At 41.3% G+C, this 25,544-nt stretch overlaps 1 protein-coding gene across 1 annotated transcript in view; it reads left to right on the forward strand.

Moving 5' to 3' along the window:
* LOC124776140 (cilia- and flagella-associated protein 57-like) overlaps positions 1–25,544 on the forward strand; it is a 115,092-nt gene that overhangs the window by 14,855 nt on the left and 74,693 nt on the right. Inside the window, exon 3 of the mRNA XM_047250977.1 lies at positions 9,020–9,201. Within this exon, the coding sequence (XP_047106933.1) occupies positions 9,020–9,201 (182 nt within the window). The remainder of the gene's footprint in view (positions 1–9,019; positions 9,202–25,544) is intronic.

The following is a 25,544-nucleotide window of genomic DNA, read 5'->3' on the forward strand; positions in this document are numbered from 1 at the left end:
TGTTGATGGACTACATTTTCTAAGGACTCTCCCAATGAATCTCAACCTGGTACCCGCTTACCAACAATTAATTTTATATGATCATTCCATTTCAAATCGTCCCGCACGCATACTCCCAGATATTTTCCAGAAGTAACTGCTAGCAGTGTTAGTTCCGCTATCATATAATCATACAATAAAGGCTCCTTCTTTCTATGTATTTGCGATACGTTACATTTGTCTATGTTAAGGGTCAGTTGCCACTCCCTGCACCAAGTGCCTATCCGCTGCAGATCTTCCTGCATTTCGCTACAATTTTCTAATGCTGCAACTTCTCTGTATCCTACAGCATCATCTGCGAAAAGCCGCACAGAACTTCTGACACTATATACTAGGTCATTTATATGTAATGTGAAAAGCAATGGTCCCATAACACTCCCCTGTGACATGCCAGAGGTTAGTTTAATGTCTGTAGACGTCTCTCCATTGAGAACAACATGCTGTGTTCTGGTTGCTAAAAATTCTTCAATCCAGCCGCACAGCTGGTCTGATATTCCGTAGGCTCTTACTTTGTTTATCAGGCAACAGTGTGGAACTGTATAGAACGTCTTCCGGAAGTCATGGAAAATAGTATCTACCTGGAGCCTGTATCTAATATTTTCTGGGTTTCATGAACAAGGGTGTCACACGATCACTGTTTCCGGAATCCATGTTGATTCCTACAGATTAGATTCTGGGTTTCCAGAAACGACATGATACATGAGCAAATAACATGTTCTAAAATTCTACAACAGATCGACGTCAGAGATATAGGTCTATAGTTTTGCGCATCTGCTCGATGACCCTTCTTGAAGACTGGGACTACCTGTGCTCTTTTCCAATCATCTGGAACCTTCCATTCCTCTAGAGACTTGCGGCACATGGCTGTTAGAAAGGGAGCAAGTTCTTTCATGGACTCTGTGTAGAATCGAATTGGTATCCCATCAGGTCCAGTGGACTTTCCTCTGTTGAGTGATTCCAGTTGCTTTTCTATTCCTTGGACAGTTATTTTGATGTTAGCCATTTTTTCGTTTATGCAAGGATTTAGAGAAGGAACTGCAGTGCGGTCTTCCTCTGTGAAACAGCTTTGGAAAAAGGTGTTTAGTATTTCAGCTTTACACATGTCATCCTCTGTTTCAATGCCATCATCATCCCGGAGTGTCTGGATATGATGTTTCGAGCCACTTACTGATTTAACATAAGACCAGAACTTCCTAGTATTTTTTGTCAAGTCAGTACATAGAATTTTACTTTCGAATTCACTGAACGCTTCACACATAGCCCTCCTTATGCTAACTTTGACATCATTTAGCTTCTGTTTGTCTGAGAGGTTTTGGCTGCATTTAAACTTGCACTGAAGCTCTCTTTGCTTTCGCAGTAGTTTCCCAACTTTGTTGTTGAACCACGGTGGGTTTTCCCCATCCCTCACAGTTTTACTCGGCACGTACCTGTCTAAAACGCATTTTACTATTGCCTTGAACTTTTTCCATAAACACTCAGCATTGTCAGTGTCAGAACAGAAATTTTCGTTTTAATCTGTTAGGTAGTCCGAAATCTGCCTTCTATTACTCTTGCTAAACAGATAAACCTTCCTCCCTTTTTTTATATTCCTATTTACTTCCATATGGGATGCTGCAACGGCCTTATGATCATTGATTCCCTGTTCTGCGCTTACAGAGTCGAAAAGTTCGGGCCTGTTTGTTATCAATAGGTCCAAGATGTTATCTCCACGAGTCGATTCTCTGTTTAATTGCTCGAGGTAATTTTCGGATAGTGCACTTAGTATAATGTCACACGATGCTCTGTCCCTACCACCCGTCCTAAACGTCTGTGTCCCAGTCTATATCTGGTAAATTGAAATCTCCACCTAAGACTATAACATGCTGAGAAAATTTATGTGAAATGTATTCCAGATTTTCTCTCAGTTGTTCTGCCACTAATGCTGCTGAGTTGTGAGGTCGGTAAAAGTAGCCAATTATTAACCTAGCTTGGTTGTTGAGTGTAACCTCCACACACAATAATTCACAGGAACTATCCCCTTCTACGAGGTGCATTCAAGTTCTAAGGCCTCCGATTTTTTTTCTAATTAACTACTCACCCGAAATCGATGAAACTGGCGTTACTTCTTGACGTAATCGCCCTGCAGACGTACACATTTTTCACAATGCTGATGCCATGATTCCATGGCAGCGGCGAAGGCTTCTTTAGGAGTCTGTTTTGACCACTGGAAAATCGCTGAGGCAATAGCAGCACGGCTGGTGAATGTGCGGCCACGGAGAGTGTCTTCCATTGTTGGAAAAAGCCAAAAGTCACTAAGAGCCAGGTCAGGTGAGTAGGGAGCATGAGGAATCACTTCAGAGTTGTTATCACGAAGAAACTGTTGTGTAACGTTAGCTCGATGTGCGGGTGCGTTGTCTTGGTGAAACACGCGCAGCCCTTCCCAGACGTTTTTGTTGCAGTGCAGGAAGGAATTTGTTCTTCAAAACATTTTCGTAGGATGCACCTGTTACCGTAGTGCCCTTTGGAACCCAATGGGTAAGGATTACGCCATCGCTGTCCCAGAACATGGACACCATCATTTTTTCAGCACTGGCGGTTACCCGAAATTTTTTGGTGGCGGTGAATCTGTGTGCTTCCATTGAGCTGACTGGCGCTTTGTTTCTGGATTGAAAAACGGCATCCACGTCTCATCCATTGTCACAACCGATGAAAAGAAAGTCTCATTCATGTTGTCATTGTGCGTCAACATTGCTTGGCAACATGCCACACGGGCAGCCATGTGGTCGTCTGTCAGCATTCGTGGCACCCACCTGGATGACACTTTTCGCATTTTCAGGTCGTCATGCAGGATTGTGTGCACAGAACCCACAGAAATGCCAACTCTGGAGGCGATCTGTTCAACAGTCATTCGGCAAGCCCCCAAAACAATTCTCTCCACTTTCTCGATCATGTCGTCAGACCGGCTTGTGCGAGCCCGAGGTTGTTTCGGTTTGTTGTCACACGATGTTCTGCCTTCATTAAACCGTCGCACCCACGAACACACTTTCGACACATCCATAACTCCATCACCACATGTCTCCTTCAACTGTCGATGAATTTCAATTAGTTTCACACCATGCAAATTCACAAAACGAATGATTGCACGCTGTTCAAGTAAGGAAAACGTTGCCATTTTAAGTATTTAAAACATTTTAAGTATTTAAAACAGTTCTAATTCTCGCCGCTGGCGGTAAAATTCCATTTGCCATACAGTGCTGCCATCTCTGGGACGTATTGACAATGAACGCGGCCTCATTTTAAAACAATGCGCATGTTTCTATCTCTTTCCAGTCTGGAGAAAAAAATTCGGAGGCCTTAGAACTTGAATGCACCTTGTACTTCACTACAGGATAAACTACTACTAACAGCGACAAACACACCATCACCAGTTGCATGCAATCTATCCTTTCTAAACACCGTCTGTTTCTTTGTAAAAATTTTGGCAGAATTTATCTCTGGTTTCAGCCAGCTTTCCGTACCTATAACAATATCGGCTTCGGTGCTTTCTATCAGCACTTGAAGTTCCGGTACTTTACCAATGCAGCTTTGACAGTTTACAATTACAATACCGATTGCTGCTTGGTCCCCGCATGTCCTGACTTAGCCCCGCACCCTTTGAGGCTGTTGCCTTTTCTGTACTTGCCCAAGGCCATCTAACCTAAAAACTGCCCAGTCCACACCACACAACCCCTGCTACCCGTGTAGCTGAATGCTGCGTGTAATTGACTCCTGATCTATCCAGCAGAACCCGAAACCCCACCACCCTATGGCGCAAGTCGAGGAATCTGCAGCCCACACGGTCGCAGAACCGTCTCAGCCACTGATTCAAACCCTCCACTCGGCTCTGTACCAAATGTCCGCAGTCAGTCCTGTCGACGATGCTGCAGATGGTGAGCTCTACTTTCATCCCACTAGCGAGACTGGCAGTCTTCACCAAATCAGATAGCCACTGGAAGCCAGAGAGGATTTCCTCCGATCCATAGCAACACACATCATTGGTGCCGACATGAGAGACCACCTGCAGATGGGTGCACCCTGTACCCTTCATGGCATCCGGAAGCACCCTTTCCACATCTGGAATGACTCCCCCCAGTATGCACACGGTGTGCACATTGGTTTTCTTCCCCTCTCTTGCTGCCATATCCCTAAGGGGCCCCATTATGCGCCTGACGTTGGAGCTCCCAACTACCACTAAGCCTACCCTCTGCAACTGCCTGGATCTTGCAGACTCAGGGGCAACCTCTGGAACAGGACATGTTCGGCCGAAGATCAGTATCAGCCGGAGACAGAGCCTGAAACCGGTTTGTCAGACAAACTGGAGAGGCCTTCCGTTCAGCCCTCCAGAATGTATTTCACCCCCTGCCACACCTCGAGATGACCTCCCACTCTTCCATGGGTAAGGGGTCAGCATCAATGTGGGCAGTATCCCAGGCAGCCACAGCAGTAGTCCGATTGGGGGATGCGTTGGACGAGCTGGCCATCCCCGACAAACCCCCATCCGGACCCCCACAGTGATGCCCATTGGCAACAGCCTCAAGCTGTGTGACCGAAGCCAACACTACCTGAAGCTGCGAGTGAAGGGACGCCAACTAAGCCCGCATCTGAACACAGCAGTTGCAGTCCCTATCCTTTCTAAAATCTGTTGTGCAAAGAACGTCTGAACTAATCTACAGAGAGCACAAACAATTCAACACAACATTTAAACAGTTATTAAAATACAAGATATCCTAGTAATTGCAGTAATGCTGCTACTTGCGCACTGCTGATACACTGCCCGTCAACACGTAAAGTGCCCTCCGCAACACACTGGTGTCAAAATGGTACCAGGCAGTCATGTGAGTCTCTACCAATGATTTAAGTGATAACAGAGAAAAACTGAATCGCCGCAGTAATGTGGAGATGTAACAGAATAGCAGAAAGACTTTATCACATCTAGACATGTGTATGACCAGTTATTGTCACATCAACACACCCTGTCCAATGTGTCTACGAGAAATGTTCTATAACTGATAGCACTTGACATAGTGAAAGAACAGTGATCATAACAACATCCAAACTGACAGGGATCATAAATGAGTACTATGGTTTGTCAACAAAAACAATTGGCTTCAAACCCAACTGGAGTTGCTGTTGTCATTGAATGATGGGCCATGTCAATCAGTTTCCAAACACAGATTGCAAATTGATCTGCAAGGAGTAGACATTTGCATTGAGGTACCTTACAAAAGCTGCCCTCCAATACTAAATTGGTAATCCCTTGATGCCTCAGAACATGTCCTACCAACCGATACCTTCTTCTAGTCAAGTTGTGTCACAAACTCCTCTTCTCCCCAATTCTATTCAATACTTCCTCATTAGTTATGTGATTTACCCATCTAATCTTCAGCATTCTTCTGTAGCACCACATTTCGAAAGCTGCTATTCTCTTCTTGTCTAAACTATTTATCATCCATGTTTCACTTCCATACATGGCTACACTCCATACAAATACTTTCAGAAACGACTTCCTGACACTTAAATCTATACTCGATGTTAACAAATTTCTCTTCTTCAGAAACACTTTCCTTGCCATTGCCAGTCTACATTTTATATCCTCTCTACTTTGACCATCATCAGTTATTTTGCTCCCCAAATAGCAAAACTCCTTTACTACTTTAAGTGTCTCATTTCCTAATCTAATTCCCACAGCATAACCCGACTTAATTCGACTACATTCCATTATCCTCGTTTTGCTTTTGTTGATGTTCTTCTTATACCCTCCTTTCAAGACACTGTCCATTCTGTTCAACTGCTCTTCCAAGTCCTTTGCTGTCTCTGACAGAATTACAATGTCATCGGCGAACCTCAAAGTCTTTCATTTCCTTTACTACTTGCTCAATATACAGATTGAATAGCATCGGGGAGAGGCTACAACCCTGTCTCACTCCCCTCCCAACCACTGCTTCCCTTTCATGTCCATCGACTCTTATAACTGCCACCTGGTTTCTGTACAAATTGTAAATAGCCTTTCACTCCCTGTATTTTACCCCTGCCACCTTCAGAATTTGAAAGAGAGTATTCCAGTCGACATTGTCAAAAGCTTTCTCTAAGTCTACAAATACTAGAAGCGTAGGTTTGCCTTTTCTTAATTTTTCTTCTAAGATAAGTCGTAGGGTCAGTATTGCCTCACGAGTTCCAACAGTTCTACGGAATCCAAACTGATCTTCCCCAAGGTCAGCTTCTAACAGTTTTTCCATTCGTCTGTAAAGAATTCGCATGAGTATTTTGCAGCTGTGACTTATTAAACTGATAGTTCAGTGATTTTCATATCTGTCAACACTTGCTTTCTTTGGGATTGGAATTATTATATTCTTCTTGAAGTTTGAGGGAATTTCGCCTGTCTCATACATCTTACTCACCAGATGATAGAGTTTTGTCAGGACAGGCTCTCCCAAGGGTATCAGTAGTTTTAATGGAATGTTGTCTACTCCTGGGGCCTTGTTTCGACTTAGGTCTTTCAGTGCTCTGTCAAACTCTTCACACAGTATCATATCTCCCATTTCATCTTCATCTACCTCCTCTTCCATTTCCATAATATTGTCCTCAAGAACATCGCCCCTGTATAGACCCTCTATATACTCCTTCCACCTTTCTGCTTTCCCTTCTTTGCTTAGAACTGGGTTTCCATCTGAGCTCTTGATATTCATGCAAGTGGTTCTCTTTTCTCCAAACGTCTCTTTAATTTTCCAGTAGGCAGTATCTATCTTACCCCCCATGAGATAAGCATCTAAATCCTTATATTTGTCCTCTAGCCATCCCTGCTTAGCCATTTTGCACTTCCTGTCGATCTCATTTTTGAGACATTTGTATTCCTTTTAGCCTGCTTCACTTACTGCATTTTTGTATTTTCTCCTTTCATCAATTAAATTCAGTATCTCTTCTGTTATCCAAGGATTTCTAGTAGCCCTCATCTTTTTACCTACTTTATCCTCTGCTGCCTTCACTATTTCATTCCTCAAAGCTACCGATTCTTCTTCTACTGTATTTCTTTCCCCCATTCCTGTCAATTGTTCCCTTATGTTCTCCCTGAAACTCTGTACAACCTCTAGTTCTTTCAGTTTACCCAGGTCCCATCTCCTTAAATTTCCACCTTTTTGCAGTTTCTTCAGTTTTAATCTACAGTTCATAACAAACAGATTGTGGCCAGAGTCCACATCTGCCCATGGAAATGTCTTATAATTTAAAATCTGATTCCTAAATCTCTGTCTTACCATTATAGAATCTATCTGATACCTTTTAGTACCTCCAGGTTTCTTCCATGTATACAACCTTCTTTCATGATTCTTGAACCAAGTGTTAGCTATGATTAAGTTATGCTATGTGCAAAATTCTACTAGACAACTTCCTCTTTCATTTCTTAGCCCCAATCCATATTCACCTACTATGTTTCCTTCTCTCCCTTTTCCTACACTTGAATTCCAGTCACCCATGACCACTAAATTTTCGTCTTCCTTCACTGTTTGAATAATTTCTTTTATCTCATCATACATTTCATGAACTACTTCATCATCTGCAGAGCTAGTTGGCATATAAACTTGTACTACTGTAGTAGGCATGTGCTTTGTGTCTATCTTGGCCACAATAATGTGTTCACTATGCTGTTTGTAGTATCTTACCCGCACTCCTATTTTTTATTCATTATTAAACCTACTCCTGCATTACCCCTATTTGATTTTGTATTTATAACCTTGTATTCACATGACCAAAAGTCTTGTTCCTCCTGCCACCAAACTTCACTAACTCCCACTATATCTAAATTTAACCTATCCACTTCCCTCTTTAAATTTCCTAACCTACCTGCCCTATTAAGGGATCTGACATTCCACGCTCCAATCTGTAGAATGTCAGTTTTCTTTCTCCTGATAATGACGTCCTCTTGAGCAGTCCCCACCCGGAGATCTGAATGGGGGACTATTTTACCTCTGGAATATTTTACCCAAGAGGATGCCATCATCATTTAATCATACAGTAAAGCTGCATGCCCTCGGGAAAAATTACGGCTGTAGTTTCCCCTAGCATTCAGCCGTTCGCAGTACCAAAACAGCAAGGCTGTTTTGGTTATTGTTACATTGCCGGATCAGTCAATCATCCAGATTGTTGCCCCTGCAACTACTGAAAAGGCTACTGCCCCTCTTCAGGAACCACTGCATAAAAATAAAAAAATACTGTTCAAATTTTGTTAACTGTTGTCGACTTTCATTAACAACATACTTTTTAAAGAAATACTGATTTGTAAGAAAGATTCAAAATGTGAAAATATCTGGTAGAACTATTCATTGAAAACAATAAACATTTTCTTTAAAATTTGGAAATGTAAATTTCATGATTAGATTTAATACTTGCATAAGGTGGGCATAAAGTACCCCATCCCCTGATGACTCTCCCACCTGTTGCTACTGATAAAGTTAATGTTGCCTGAAAGATCATTAAAATAGAAAATTAACATAACACCTAGTATGCCAACACAGTTCCCTGGGGCACATCCAAAGTTACTTCTACATATGTTGATGACTCTCCATCCAAGATAACTTGCCTTTCCACCAAAAATACCTCACTCTAGTCAAAAATTTCACTTCATGCCCCACATGATTGTACTTTTGATAATAAGTGTAGATGTGGTAGTTAGTCAAATGATTTTTGGAAACTGAGAATCACTGTATCTAACAAATGCCTTGATCCTTGGCTCTCAGCATGCCAAGTGAGAAAAGTGTGAGGTGGGTTTCACAGGTTAAAGACAGAATTTAGCGAGAATTGTATTAGAATTTTGACATTTTATAGGAAATAACCCACTGGATTAGTTTCATTAGAATATATCTTTTTCTTTCACTTTTCTTATTTGAAACTGAAAGGAAATTTTCTTTTTATAAGTTATTTTAAAATCAATTTACTATTAAGTGACTGATAAACATGTCTTGCATTACAGCTACTCAAGGAAACTCAGGACCGAGTACAGGAACATGAAAGCATTGTAACACAACTAGAAGATGAAGTCGATGCAAATGTTATTAATATCAAGGAACATTTTGAAAATTTGTTAGAAGAAGAAAAAATTGCAAGTGCAGAACTACGACGTGAAATTGTTGGAACAAAAAACAAATTCAAGAGGTTCTGTAAAACTCTTTTTTTAATAATAGCAATGTACTGGGTAAATCCAGAATATATTTCCAAATTTTCACTGAACAGTATAGAATTGAAACTTCCTGGCAGATTAAAACTGTGTGCCCAACCGAGACTCGAACTCGGGACCTTTGCCTTTCGCAGGAAAGTGCTCTACCACCTGAGCTACCAAAGCATGACTCACGCCCGGTACTCACAGCTTTACTTCTGCCACTACCTCGTCTCCTACCTTCCAAACTTTACAGAAGCTCTCCTGGTTCGCAGGAGAGCTTCTGTAAAGCTTGGAAGGTAGGAGACGAGGTACTGGCAGAAGTAAAGCTGTGAGTACCGGGTGTGAGTCGTGCTTCGGTAGCTCAGATGGTAGAGCACTTGCCCGCGAAAGGCAAAGGTCCCGAGTTCGAGTCTTGGTCGGGCACACAGTTTTAATCTGCCAGGAAGTTTCATATCAGCGCACACTCCACTGCAGAGTGAAAATCTCATTCTGGAGTATAGAATTGTTTAAAAAAATTATCAGTGGCTTACACTAAATAAGTATTTTGTTTATCAGAAGAATGTATATACTATCTTTCTACACTAAAAACATAATGACCGATATAGGTTTGTAAATTAACATTTTTCTCCATAAATGAATAACGAAAGTAACAATACATAAAAGAGGTATTTGGCTTTTTGATAGGGAAAGTCAGTTACTTAATGGGAAGCAGCTCATCTCAGTCATTTATGATTCAGCAGAAAATAGCTGTAGGCTAATCTTTTGTTGATCCTGTCACATTAAGTAGCCTCATATTATATCTCACCAAGAAAGGTAATTTGGAACATGCGAAGCAGAAGAAATGGATCTAATCCACAAAGGATGTGAAGGAAGCACAACAGAGAGACAAGTTCCGAAGTATACCCGATTTTTTATGGTAATGTAAATAATTTAGGAGTAAAGGTAACAATTCACTGAATAGTAGAGAAGTCAGCAACAGGCATGTAAATGAGACTTGCTCACAAAGGTTCAGAAGATATGACTTGGCTGCTGAGGGGATATTGGAGCTGTTGGGGCTGGAAACTGCACAGTAAAAGGAGAGAAGAAGTCAACAAATGAAAGCACAGGGATGAGGGTCCATCAATCTATAGACCTAAGTGAGCGACTGAGATATGTAAAACACTGATTTAATATGAAGGGAGAGGGATGAAGGAGGAGGGAGGAGGACTCTGGGTACAGGAGTGTTAGTGGGTGAAGATGGGGACTGGTAGAGATTGGATCCACGGGGATTGCAGGATTGCAGTTTTTGTTGATGTGACATTATCCACATTTATGATTCATAAATTGTTTTGCTTTGTGGGGGGAGGATGGAGGGTCTCGATATAGGTAAGGAGGAAGTATTGAATAGGATTGGGGAGAAGAGAAGTTTGTGGCACAACGTGACCAGAAGAAGGGATTGGTTGGTAGGACATGTTCTGAGGCATCAAGGGATCACCAATTTAGTGTTGGAGGGCAGTGTGGAGGGTAAAAATCGCAGGGGGAGACCAAGAGATGAATACACGAAGCAGATTCAGAAGGATGTAGGTTGCAGTAGGTACTGGGAGATGAAGAAGCTTGCACAGGATAGGGTAGCATGGAGAGCTGCATCAAACCAGTCTCAGGACTGAAGACCACAACAACAACAACTTGAAACAGCCATTGATATTGAGGGAGCCATACCACAGAAATCCATGAATGCAGAATGACAGTTACAGCCAGCTCAAGTGAGTGGCACCCAGTGTACACTGGCATTCACATTTAGTGTTAGGCCAGATTTAGGTGTGGTTGCATGAGAGTGACGCAGACAAAGCAATGTCAGGTGAGCAACAGTACCATGCAGACACGTATTCCAAAGTCTGATTGTTTTAGCCACATATCACAAACATCAAGCATAACACAAGTGTCTCACCAATGAGTACAAAAGTTAATTTGGCACTGTCCATTCATTTTGTTTTCATTTACTGAGGAGTGTGTATGCTCTGAGATTAATGTTCAAGTAGAATTTATGGTGCAAATGCCATTTACCTTAATTGCCAGTGCCTAGAAATTTGTGAAGAGACCTTATTTGTTAGTTGTTTGTTTACTGACTTGTGTCAGGTAAATGCATTTATGACAAACATGCCATTTATCAATTCCCACCACCTTACTGTCACCATAGCCTCTTCCCTGAACATAGTGCATGGCTGTGACAGTAAAGCCAACTCACTGCACAATTGACTTGTAAACAGTGATATCCACACATTCTCACTTTGTATTATCTTTCTTTCTTTCTTTCTTTTTGTCATAATTATATTTATTTGACACAAATTAATAAATGGCCAACTGACAAATAAGATCTGTTCTTAAATATGTATGCAATGTAAATGGCATTTGCATAAAGATTTCATCACAATCACTGAACCTGGAAGGTGTACAGTCCTCAGTGATAAGAGTGCACTGCCATGTTATATGACCATGGGAAGAAAAAGGAAATGCGTCCGAGACAAAATTAACATTCTTATTGATCCATGGAGCACCGTGTAGTTCATGAACTTGCTGAAATGAAAACAAAAGCAAATAGACTGTCTGTATGCACTGGTAAGGAGCTCGCATTATGCTTGACCACCTTGCCCTGTGGGTATGAGAGGCAGATTTCAGAATAAGTGGCTGCATTGTACTGTTGCCCAACTCACGGTGCTTTGTCTACCTCACTCCTGTGCATACCATACCATTGCCAAATTTAGTCTGATGGTAGATCTGCCTGTAAGCAAATGCTAGCCATTCATTCTGGCGAAACATCAGAAAAATTGTCCAACAAAGTTTGCCTGAAAAATGTGAGACAGAAGCCAACAGGCTATTTCTGAACAAGTGTATCTCACAGACTGGGCAGACAGCAAAGTGCAGTTTAGAATGGTTGGGAAGGATATGCATTGCTTTAGGGTACGATGAAAGATGTGCGTCCGTGTCCCTCAATAACAAACATAAGCTCAAAGTATCTTCAACAATATCCAAATCCTAATTTATGTACCTGTTCACTGGTTTGTGCCTCCACTATATGACAATCAATTGTCATGTATTGTACATTTGAGTTCCTACTTTTCAAAACTTTTCAAGTTGCTGTCATCAAAAGAAAAGCCTAAAGGAAACAAAGGAAAACTAAAAAGTAAGTGTACAACTACAAAATGGAAGAAAAAGTTACACAAAATCCAAAATCAACAGCTCAAAAAATAGGGGGTAGTCAGAAGCAGCGAAGGAGTAAATTGTGAACTTTACAGTATGCCTGGTGAAAATTATTCCTGTATCTCATCCTGCCTTTGATGGTTGCTTTACTGAGACTTATTTTCTCTCCCTGTCTTCACCAGACCTCAACATGTCAAAAGCATTAGTATTTCCCATATATCATGGCAGAAGGCCACATTCAAAACATGATGGTATGTTTCCCTTAGGAAAATATCAGTTTGTAAGGAACTGTAGTAATTAATAGTTAAGAAACAATTGTATAATGTCTTCACAATATTGCTTTTACAACAAATAAACGCTCAACGAGAATGTAAATTACCACAAGTGACAACACATGCAATGTTCAGTATACAGTCAATCCAAGAACAAGTATATATAGGACATGGTTAATAAGAATAGATGAAGTCACAAGTATGTATGTGTCTAGTTTTGTTAAATTACATATGCCCTGAAATGGATGTTTCTCTTAAAAGTGATCTGGAAAGATATCAATTATCACAAGTAACATTTTTGCTGACTGAACTGTCCTCTGGTGTGCTTCCAGTTAATAGTGTCCAATGAGCACAATATTTAGGTGATCAGACTTGTTGTCAGCATCAGGTGTGCAGCTGAACAGAGCTCATGGTGGCAGGGGCTGGCACATGGCAGTCTTATATTTCCTCCCCACAAAGGTGGTGGCTACAGGCATGATGGAGTTGGCATTTGTGGTAGTGTAAGTGTAGTCATTCCATCCACTCAAACTGCCAGACTATTGTGTTTGCTGAATGTCTTCTTAATTAAACTCATTGCTGGTTCCCAACATTACAATAGCTGCAGTCCTGGCTGATTAGATTGCCCTTGGTGTAAATTTTGATGGCCTCTCTAATGACACTGTCCCAGTATTTTGAAGTCTGTGATAAAGTCCTAGTACATTCAGTTTCTACTGCATGAGTCTTGAACAAACAGTGCCCTGTAGCTGACAACTTGTTGGGACAACTTAGTTGACGGTTCCACCTGTGTTTTGGCTTTGTAAAAGGGGCAGAATCATGTGACGATCACAGTTGCAGGTTCTCTGCTTGAAGAAGGGAGGGTGTGGATGGAGGGTGTGGATGGCAGTTGACTCCTGACAGTAATTACAAAGCCTTTATTTCAGTAATAACTTATTACAATTGCTGGATGACCCTCAAGGTGAATTTTCATATCCTTGTAATTTACCAGCAGAGGTGGTGGCTAGCATCAGGCACTGGGAATGACTGGCATGATGACACATTGCTGATACAGAGACAGTGGAATGTGCTACTGCTGTGTGTAGTAAGTCCAGTCTTCCCTCAATGCTTGCTGTGTCGATGTGCGGCATAGCTATTGTGCCCAGCAGGGACCGGTGAGGCATGATGAGCTGTGAGTGGATCAGCAATCTTCAAAATTCGACCACCTGTATTCACCCATCCCCTTTTCCATCTAATTTGTAGGATTAACTCTGTGGATCAATGCAACTGAGTCTGCAACTGTGCAAATACTGACCATAATAGCTAGTATTCCCTCTGTGTACCACTGAACCCTGTCTGATTATCTATCCTGAAATGCAGTTTGCTCAAATGTTACAATACACTCTCAAGGTCCACTGATGGTCTGACATAATTATGACTGTTTGTCTTGAGAACATGACACCAGCTGATATGGGATGTGTCTTTATGGTTTCTACCATCCTACAACAGCACAGCAGGCTTAGCGAGATGAAACTTCCTGCTTTGTTTTTGCTTCCTTTTCTGAACTCACTGCAAGTGTTGTGTACTGTTAGTTGTTTATCTTTGCTTGAGGTCTAAGTGAATAATGCTGAGTCTTGCTTGCTATGAATTATTTAGTTTTCCCTGCCTCACATATCTCGTTTTCCCTTTTTCTTTGACTTTTGCCTCCCTCCTTTCATAGGTCCTGCCAACAAAGGAGGAACTTTCCAGTATTACCCTTATGCGGCCTAATTCAACTCATATGAATTACTGTGGGTTGACTCGGGAGCTGTAACTTGACAGTAACAGGTGATGTCATTTCAATCATCTGGAGGGGACCGTGATACTGCAATACAGAGCTTTTTTTCCCTTTGGCACATAAGGATTGGTCATCATTACTCACTGACCCAGATGATTCTTTGGCAACACTGCTTTACTATTATTAGTTCTATCTTGCTGCTCCACAGCTTCAGTATCCACCTTTGTCACTTGCCTCCAAATAGTTTTCAACTTTCACTTGCAGTTTTGAGCTGTTCTGAAGAGGATGTTAGTGTGGCTTATGACTTTTTATAGCTTAAAAAACTGAAAGAGAAAAGAAATTACTGGGTGTGCACATACAGTGTCATAAATATGAAACATAGTATGGCTGTGGTTTCTTGTGAGGTCTCTCAACAAGAAAAATACCATGAATTCTGCAGGATGACTCCAGACAGTTGCAATTTTTGGAGCAACTAGTATTCACGTACTCTCACAAAGCGGGACACATATTTTTCCTCATAAGAAGTTACTTATTACAATAAGGTAAGCTGGTGAAAGCATGTGAATGATGCTAAAAATGCCACTATGGGAAGTTTGATTTTTGTAAGATCTCTTAGTATGGAACTTTATTCACTGTGGTATAGACATAAATAATGGCTATAATTAATAAACCTTGGGCAGTATTTCTACAACAGTTCAGTTTCAAAAGTAACAGTGTCTGATATACTTCAAATTAGTGCTTCTGAATACTCTACAAGCAGAATAATATACCACTTTGGGAATTGAACTGTTGTAGAAATACTATCCTAGGTTTATTAATTATAGCCACTATTTATGTCTTAACTCTTACATTACTCAGTCACTTGAGCAAATTCCTTCTTTTATCTTTGACAGCAGTTTGTTGAAATAACTCACATCCACTCTCATGAAGTAATGAAATTCTTCAGATCTTTAGTCTTCAATCCCTTCATTAACAGGAAATATGTGCCACTGCCTTCATCTCTTTTTCCCAACCAGGTCTGAATCCAAAGACATATCACTCTGTGTCATTACTATACCCTAATCCTAAGGAATACAGGCACCAACAGAGCAATAGCTCCAAAAACATCTGCATGCTCCATATGCAAAATACTTTATAAACTTAGATTTAGGTAAACATATTCTTGTGTTACCCAGTGTCATAACATAAAATGAATAGTTCAGCCCATAATTCAGAACAGTAGTAAGATTATTCCATGATAGTTACATAAAGGAACAACAATTACTTAATAAATAATAATAACAAAAATAAAAACAATTACTTAATAAATCCAAACCCTGAGCTCTCAGAAATTTTTAATCTGAATGAATGACCTCACAAGAAATCAGACAGTTCCCTTCCAGATTTGCATGACATTGCCATCTAGTGCACATGCATGGATTCACACAAAGCCTATCTTACATGAATAGTGTAATTGGGCAACATTAACCAGTGTGCAACTCCACACATGTACAGTTGGGGTGCTGCTGCATAGGTGTACACCTTAGATGCATTGTAAAATAGGGGCTTTACATCAGGCCATGCACTTTTAGATTTTACCAAATGGGCAGAAATATCTTGCATGTATTAACTAATAGTGACACATATGAATACTCACCAGTTAACATTAACAACTGAAATGTAAAATAAAGAGCGAGAAAGAGAGAGAGAGAGAGAGAGAGAGAGAGAGAGGGAGAGAGGGGGGGGGGTTGGGGTGGGGGGGGGGAGAAAAAAAGAGAGAGAGAGAGAGAGACGGGGTGAGGTAAGAGATCATAGAGAGAAGAGTGTGAATGTGGATTAATGAAGTGACGTCAGAGGCATGTCCATAGAGATGGAGGTGAGTGTGCAGTAGTGACTAGGAGACAGATCAGGAGGATTACAGGATCAAAGGTATAGTTGTAATAACAATTCTCATCTAAATAAATCAGCGATGACTTCCTATGCCATTCATATGTTCATAATTCTTCAACCTTCTTCCTCAAGGGAACATTCCCCTTGTTTTCCAAAGTGGAGAACTTGGGGTATTACACCCATTCCCCTAATCAACAAGCATCACTGTCTTTCACTGAGACTGAAACTAAGGCACATTTCATCTGGTGGACTGGTTGCTATGTCCAGTTTCAGGTGGAGGCAACCACAAAAGGATAGAGGACTTTTAACCACCAACAATTCAACCTGTGGCAATGGCAGTAAGTGATGGGGAGGATCACTGTCTACCTCAATGTAAATGTCTGGATCCTTCATTCAATATGTTGAAGATGATGTTATGGTAGCCATTGAGAGACTGAGGTGCAGCCAAGTGAAGGTTGTGGGATACGTTGGAATGAAAGATGCCTGTTATCCCGGCTGCTTGGCTCATTCTTACAACTTGCAGAGAAAGCTGAGAACAACACTTGCGTGCACAGAATTTCAACAAAGTTCACAAGCTGCATCTTATCCCAAAACAGATAAAGCCTCTGGTTCTGAGTTGAGTGGATGGCTTCAACAAGAGATTCTGAAGGTTCTTTTATGAACTAGGCTGAAACTTCCTAGACTTTGCACATGGAACTGAGACCTATATAGTCACCCTAAATTTCAAGGGTGCATTACACATCCAAGGCTGCTCTCTAGGTAGCTGGCTGTGACTGGGATGTACAGAAGTGTTGTTCAGACTAGATAGCTCTCCATCTAATCCAGATGGTGATAGGTGTAGGAAACACCAAAGTATTGGTGTAAGACCCAAAGAAATGCCTTTTCCATTCCCAAGCCCCTTAGATGAAACTATTAAAATGTGAAAGCATTTAAATTAAAGTTCCAGAGCTTAAAGCAATCCTAAAAGCAATGAATCTCTCACAATACTAGGTACGGAAAGCTGAAAAAAACCTAAAAGGATAGCAGTGATATTATTGGGTTAAATCTAAGAGCATATTGAAAGCATTATCTAATAGTACCTGCAGTGCAACTGTTTGAACATTGTGGCTGGTTGCAGTTGAAAACATGGTATTATAGTCATGAAGAATACCAACTTGTTCCAGTATTTTTTGAGCAGAACTATGAAGCAAAGTGCCACTGCTATGGGGAACAGATGGTAGCATTTGACTAGTTGTTTATACTAAATTTTGTGGTTTTGTTGTTTTCATTATAAGACATTATGTTTTAAAAACCTGATTCAGAACAGTATTTTGACAAAGGTTCCTCATTGTAAGTATTATCACAAGTTTTCAGAAATTGAAACTTTTGATTTTTATGTTTGGGGGGGGGGGGGGGGGGGGGAGGGGGTTGTTGTATGATTGAAGAGGTGTGTTCTGTTCTGGCACTTAAAATTTTAGAAATTAAGCTATGGTGCTACATATTGAGAAATGATAGATAATGCACATCTGGCTGCCAAAAGGGCAAAGCGCCAAGCCTCCAACAACTACCACATCATAATCTTATTGAAAGACCTCTCACAAATACAAAGAGTTCAGGTCATAATGCAAATGCTATCAGTGCACCAAAACTAATGTTTGAACATTCATGGATGACACAGGGGCTAAAATTGAGGGAAGTAAAGCAAAGAAGAAGTACTGAGCTCTTTTTACAAATGTGCCTTTATAAAAGAAGATGCGGGAGTACTGCCCCAGTACAGTTTCAGCACCACTGCTGAATTTAATGATACATTTTGTAGTGTCAGTGACATTAAGAAACAGCAAAGTTCCTAAAATTAAACAAAGTCCAATGGGGATCTAATAGCTCTATGCAGAATCTGCTGCTCAGTTAGCTCTCATTTTATCTGTAATATAAGATAAATTCCTTGAACAAAAAATGGCACCCAGTATTTGATAGAAAGAAAGAAAGCACAGGTCATGCCAATCTGCTCATATAATAATGGTAGCAGAAGAAATCAAGAAAACTGTATTGGAATATCTTTAAAATTATTTGTTGATTGCGTTCCAGAGATCTGAAAAAATGTAGAAATGACTTCATATAACTCCTTAAGACATTGTTTCATTTATTCTTTATGATCTGATTGGTTTTGCTCAAAGACCATTGTCCAGCAGAGATTTTTGTTAATAGCGAGACTTATGTATATACATCCATAAAGCTACCAATGAATCTTCTTCTTCTTCTTCTTCTTCTTCTTCCTCCTCCTCTTCCTTGCTTTTCCCATTTCTCAATTGGATAGACATTGTTACATGGATTTTCGGAATGTTAGTGACAGCTGGTAGCTGGATGGGACTTTCTTCCTGATGGAATTTGTTTGAACCATTTGTCTGTGTCTAGATTAAATCTCATGTTCAAGTGAGACAACAATTTCTAAATGATTGTGTAGCATGGACCTGTGGCAGCACATGGGTACTAGGCCAGTCTTGACCTAACTATTTTGTAAAACAATCTAAAAATCAGATTCAGGCTGGCCGGCTCTTCAGCTGTTTTCATAGTCCATGAGGCAGTTTGTAGCTGAGGCAAATTCACTTCCCCAAATTACCAAAGCAGTATGTTAACACTATTGGCTATCTGGGCAGGTCTTAACATCTATCTCTGCATGACAAAAATCATTTATAAGTATAATATTTGGACATTGTGTTTTTTATGTATGTAGGTAACTCTTGCTGTTAGCAAATATCTGTGTTGGGTAATGATCTTTGATCAGAATTTGTTGCACAAGATAGAATAAATTAAACAGCAGATTAAGGTGTTATGTGATGTCATTTCTACAATAATGCTGACATCTGTCTATTTAGAACATATACATATTACAAAAATATATAGCATACGTCAGTCTGAATGTTCATTAGAGTGTCATGTAAAGACTGGAAGTAATTTGGTCAAGAGCTTTTCATGATTTTTGGTAATATTGCTTACCCTTTATATATTACATTTATGTATTTATATTTTATATATATAAAACTGTGAAACTAAATCTTTTGTTATGAAAACATGTGACAGCAGAACTATCAAACCGAATGCAATTTCTTTATTTTCTTTTTTTATGAAGAATACCATAATGATCCATAACTTTGGAAAAAAAAATCATCAAGTGATGATCTTTCACAACTGATTTTTATTTCTGACTTTTCAGTGGATTTTCCAAAAATTTTCTTTGGTACAAACCTTGTCCTGACAATTATCAACACAACAAAGAGAAAAATCAACCAAATCTGTCAAGCCATTATTAATTGATGAGATTTCATATATGCGGCAATTGATGTTAATTTCTAACTTTTCCGCAGATCGGCCAAGCCATTCTCAGGTGATGATCCTTCACACACGTGGTGACTGATTTTTATTTATATAGATGACAACAGCCACAAAGACCTGCAGATTTTTCAGTGTCATTTATTTGCCTGCCAACGTCTCAATACATGAGCTATGTGATGGATGGATCCTTCGCTCATTCTAATACTGAAAGTAACAAATTATGAGAAATTGCAGTTAACACCTGAGTGGTGAATTGAGGTTATTTTAATATACATACATATGTACAGTGCGTTTTTGGTGCATAGAAACTTTGTCTGCACACCAGACAAAAATTCCTCTCTGGGGTTTGATCAATTGTTTCATTAATAATTAATGTCAAAACTTGTTTGATTATAGAAACAACCCCTGGAAATTGCCTGTGTCTGGAACGTGCGGTCTCACAGCCTCACACTGAAATGAACACACAGTCATACTAGAGAGATTCTTTCCCTGTTGAAAGTGTGCAGTGGATATACATAAGGAATTTATCAAGTAGCTCTGCTGGACAAGTCCAGGGGAACTACAATGTTTCCACAGTTACGGCCCTCTTTAAGTTTTTTAATTACTGAAACTCTTCAAGCATTTTTTGATCAATATACTTCATTTATGTGGAGCAATTTAGTGTAATCTTTACAACATGATCATTTTACTTAAGAATTGCCTAGAAGTATTTTCTTCCAACTTCTTGATTGTGAACTGCAGGTCCATAAATGTTGGTTTGTGTGAAGAACAGTACATAACCATTCAGTTCTTTCAGCATTAGTTGTCCACAACAAAAACTCATTCTGAATATACACAGGCTGTTTAAAAAGAGCATCCATATTCCTACATGAAATAGTGACACTCAAAACTAGAAAAAAAAAGTCCTGCGAACATATGCCTGGAAGCACATACTTGAAATACAAACCATTCTTTCCTATAGTATCCGTCTGTCCATTGGCACTATGGGACATGTTCATTGTGGTCACCATTTCAATTTCAGACATCCTTCAGCCTTTCTTCTCAAAGAATAATGAACCCATGCAGACACACCTGGCAAACATTGGAGCTGCCATTTGCAGTTGGAGATGAAATTCACTTATGCTTTTAAATGTCCCTGTAGGCAGAAATCTAAGGGATTATGGTCAAGGGATTGGGGAGACCATGCTACTACCCCTCATCACTCAATCGATCTCTCAATAAGTATGTGTGTGCATTTGTATAAAACCTGTCATATGAGCCCCAGAAAATGTGATGATGCACATGCCTAATTTGTCAGACTGAAACTGGTGATCAACAGAACTTTTTAATTTACCTAGTAAAGTGCATGATGCTAATAGTCAGTTTATCTGATAAAATATATGACCCTATGAGCCTGTTACTTAGAAGTTCTGCTCACACATAAATAATAAAGTGATCCTGATGTCTTCCCTCTATGTTAATAAACTGAGGCCCTGCTTACATGATCACTTGAGGATTTGAATTTTTCTCTGCAAATTTCTTCTGGTAATTTATTGTATGACATCCCATCTGAAAATATAATGCAGTGCACAGATCTACAATCTTGCATGTTGGTCTTATGATATGAGACCTTTCACAGACTGTAATTGATATGAATAGAGTAACTGCTCACGCACAATTGACTATGTTATGAGTTATCCCTTCAGCAGCTCCCATTCTTTGCACACTTATTTTGGTATCATCTTCTGCTCATTACAACACCTACTCCTCAATATCAGGTGTACAAGCCGTATGAGGCCTATCATAATTTCTTGACCTTGATGAAATTATATTATGTCTGTACATATATTATGTCTGTATATGAGATTATATTATGTCTGTAAGTCACTGACAACCTGTATAACATTTTTTTTTTAGATTAAGTATGGCATTGTGAATGTTGTTCAGTGTACATGTCATGCATCTGTTTATCAATGCCACTGGCTATACTGTAACATAATACCATAGCCATGAGGAATAATAGGACTCCACTTCACTTTTTGCGCTGTTCACAGTCCATAGAATCACTAATCTTCTCCAATGCCAGTAAGACCTTGAAATGAGTTGTAGATCTAGGATACAGTTGTAAGTGCTTTTCTTGACAATAGCATCACAGACAGAGGACTAATTATAGAGAAATCCACAAAGAATAATTATGCACGACTGAGTAGAAAGGCCCACATGTCAACAAGTAATTTTCTCCAGGTGTGTTGTTTATCTCTTGCAAGAATAAAGGACATTTTTAAACATCCTGAGAACTTAGAGCATCTTAATAGAACAGAAATTTTTCTGTGGACAAATGCTTGAAATTCTGCTGTGCTATAAATTCCTTTGGTATTAAGATGGACAGAAATCAAATTAGGATAAAAATGTAAAATGTTCATGTCTCTTATTGTTGTATAAATGCTCATACGGGGACAGAGTAAAGTCATAGTGATTACAAATGAATGGTTGTATGTGGCAATGCTGACATGAGGATTTTCTGTTATAACGTCAAGTTTAACACATATATTTCAGAACGACACAACACATATAAGTCACAGAGTAAGTTGACAAGCAAGACATGTGTACACGTTAGCATTCGAATGAGCACTGAGTCCCAGTCTAGCGGCCGCTGCTCGGCTGGCCGCTTAGGTGGCGCAGCTGCTGCATGGCTGGCAGACAGCGCCGCACGTAGAGGACGCGCGTAATTGCGCGGCAGCGCTTTGAATGATCGGCGAGTCACAACACTTTTCCCCCCTTTGAAATTGTTGCACTGATCTTGATGGAGGTGTCCTGGACATGGCTAACGTCCATAGGCGTTGTTTGACTCACCGTAAAGTCTCGAGGAGGAGGCTTCCCGTATGGACGGAAGTGTCCCCGATGATAACAGGTCGAGCTGACGGGAGACGTAGGGGTCGAATCTGCTGGGGCCTCATGCACCAATCTGCCCGTTGCGGCAAGTCCAGTTGATATGACAGGAGACAGGGGCGGTAGATTTGCTCTGACAGAGGATGGTCATCCGGTTCCTGCATGGGCACGTCTCCTGGTGGCGTTCGTTCTTGTGCTGGCATTGCGATGACGGTGAGAGGGCTGCGTTGTGAGTATTGAGAGATGCAAAGATCCCGAGCATCAGGTAGAGCCAAAGGTGGTGTAGCGGCATTCGGAACAGGTGTTGTTGGCACACGAGGCCGAAGGTGGTCCGAATGACGCACTGCAACACCCGTGTCTGTCTGGATGCCATACAGGCGTCTGCCACGGTGTCTTAAGATGTGGCCCAAGCTCCATTTTGGCCGCCTGCAATATCCCCATACCCAGACGAGGTCGGCAGCGGTGAACCGACCAAGTGAAGGCACACACGGCCGTGAGGCGGAAGGCCGCAATAGATGAAGTAGTGTGCGGGGCTGTCAGCCATGTAAGAGCTCAGCCGGGCTGTGGTCGCCCATGGGGGTGAAATGGTAAGATGCCAGAAACTGGAGAAGCGCATCATCAGCAGCAGAAGAAGTCAGAAGTTTCCACATCTGAGCCTTAAATGTGCTGAGCAGTCGTTCAGCCTCACCGTTGGATTGTGGATGGAATGGTGGGACCATGACATGCATAACGCCATAATGAGCACAAAAAACCGCAAATTTGGAAGAAGCAAATTGCGGACCATTATCAGTAACAAGAGTAGAGGGGAGGCCTTCCAAAGAAAAAATGCAGGCGAGAGCACTGGTGGTTGCCACGGTGGTAGGCGACGTGCAACGGACAATGAAAGAAAAGTTAGAGTATGCGTCAATTACGAGGAGCCACTAAGTACCTAAAAAGGGGGGGGGGGGTCATCAGGTGGAAGCAGTGCTGTACTATCCCAGCCTAATTACTTCGGGGCAGCGGCCTGTGACGCACAAGGGCCGCAGGCAGCGACCATGTGTGCTATTTCAGAGTCAATGCCAGGCCAGTACACATGACGACGCGCCAGAGATTTTGTGCGAGACACACCCCAGTGCCCTTGGTGAAGGAGGCGCAAGACCATCAGAAAGACAGTGCGCAAGGACTGCACCGACCCCGTATTGAGAGGCGTCTGTGGCAAGAACAAGATGTTGGACAGGTCGATAAGTAGCCAGGCACGGGGCCTGTTTCAGCATAGTCTTCAATTTCTGGAAAGCCGCTTCACATGACGCGGACCAGTGAAAAGGCACGTTTTTATGCAACAGGCAATGCAACGGCTGAGCCACTGAAGCTGCAGATGGTAAAAACTTGTGATAGTATGCTATTTTCCCCAAGAAGGCCTGCAGTTCCTTAACAGATGTAGGGCGAAGAAGGGCATCGATTGCAGCAACAGTTTGCTGAAGCGGACGAATACCATCCCGAGAGAGTTGAAACCCCAAGTACGTGATAGATGCCTGAAAAAATTGTGATTTCTGAAGATTACACTTAAGACCGGCAGTCTGTAAGACATGAAAAAGTGTGCAGAGGTTTTGAAGATGTTCTTCAGTGGTGGAGCCAGTGCCAACAATGTCGTCCATGTAATTGATACACCCACGGATAGGGAGCAATAATTGTTCCAAGAATCGCTGAAAGAGAGCAGGGGCGCTAGCAACCCTGAATGGCAAGAGTTGGTATTGATAGAGGCCGAAAGGCGTGTTAACGACCAGAAACTGCCGGGAATCAGCGTCGAGAGGAAGTTGATGATAAGCTTCTGACAGGTCAGTTTTAGAAAAATACTGGCCCCCAGAAAGTTTAGTGAACAGTTCTTCAGGACGGAGCATAGGGTAAGTGTCGATGAGGCATTGAGCATTTACAGTGGCTTTGAAATCGTCACAGAGACGAATATCACCATTTGGCTTGGCCACGACAATGACAGGAGAGGACCACTCACTGGAAGTGACAGGAAGCAAGACCCTTGAAGTAGTGAGAGAATCCAACTCCCATTTTACCCGATCACAAAGGGCCACAGGAATGGGCTGAGCCCAAAAAAACTTAGGCCGAGCAGTGGGTTTGAGCATGGTATGAGCTTCAAAGTCGTTTGCACGGCCTAACCCAGGAGAAAAAAAGGGACGAAAATGTCATCGACAAGGAATCCAGTTGAACATAAGGAATAGCATCAGAGACAATATTGACAGAGTCATCTATGGAGAACCCAAAAACGCGAAAGGCATCAAAACCAAACAGATTTTCTGCATTGCTCTGGTCGACCACAAATATGGGAACAGTGTGAATGACAGATTTGTAATATACATCAGCATTAAACCGTCCCAAGAGAGAAATCTTCTGTTTATTGTACGTGCGTAATTGCTGAGTGACAGGTGACAGGAGTGGAGAACCCAACTGAAGATACGTCTGAGAATTAATTATAGTGGCAGCAGAACCGGTATCCACTTGCATACGAACATCTCGACCAAGGATTTGGGCAGTGAGGAATAACTTCCCTGAAAGGGAAGAAGTGCAATTGACAGACAACACAGAATCATAATCAGCGTCATGTTCATGAACATCATGTATGCGTCGGATTTGCAAACAGAAGACATATGACCTTTCTTTTTGCAATTGTGACACACAGCCCAACGTTGGGGACAATCCTCGCGTGAATGTTTCGTAAAACACCGCAGACATGAAGGAAGTTGCCGGGGGTTTTGCTGCAGTTTCTTAGCGGGTTGTTTATGGCTAGGCCAAGGCTGCACGTGGGAGCACACTGCGGCCACGTCGGCCGGCGGAGACGCGCCGCACGCGTCGTCAACAGCACACAGAGGTTGTATTTCCCCGACATCACCCCACGCCTCTATTTGCGCCCTAGCAGTGCGAGAAATTTCAAAAGACTGCGCAATGGAGAGAACTTCATCTAGAGTCGGATTCGACAACTGAAGGGCACATTGCTGAACTTCTTTGTCGGGCGCCGACCGGATAATAGCATCCCATACCATGGAATCAGCATAGGATTTTTTGTGAACATCAGTAACAAATTGACACTTTCGACTGAGGCCGTGAA

The sequence above is a fragment of the Schistocerca piceifrons genome, chromosome 2 (assembly GCF_021461385.2).
Source record: "Schistocerca piceifrons isolate TAMUIC-IGC-003096 chromosome 2, iqSchPice1.1, whole genome shotgun sequence".
In the NCBI taxonomy this organism is placed as follows: Eukaryota; Metazoa; Arthropoda; class Insecta; order Orthoptera; family Acrididae; genus Schistocerca; species Schistocerca piceifrons.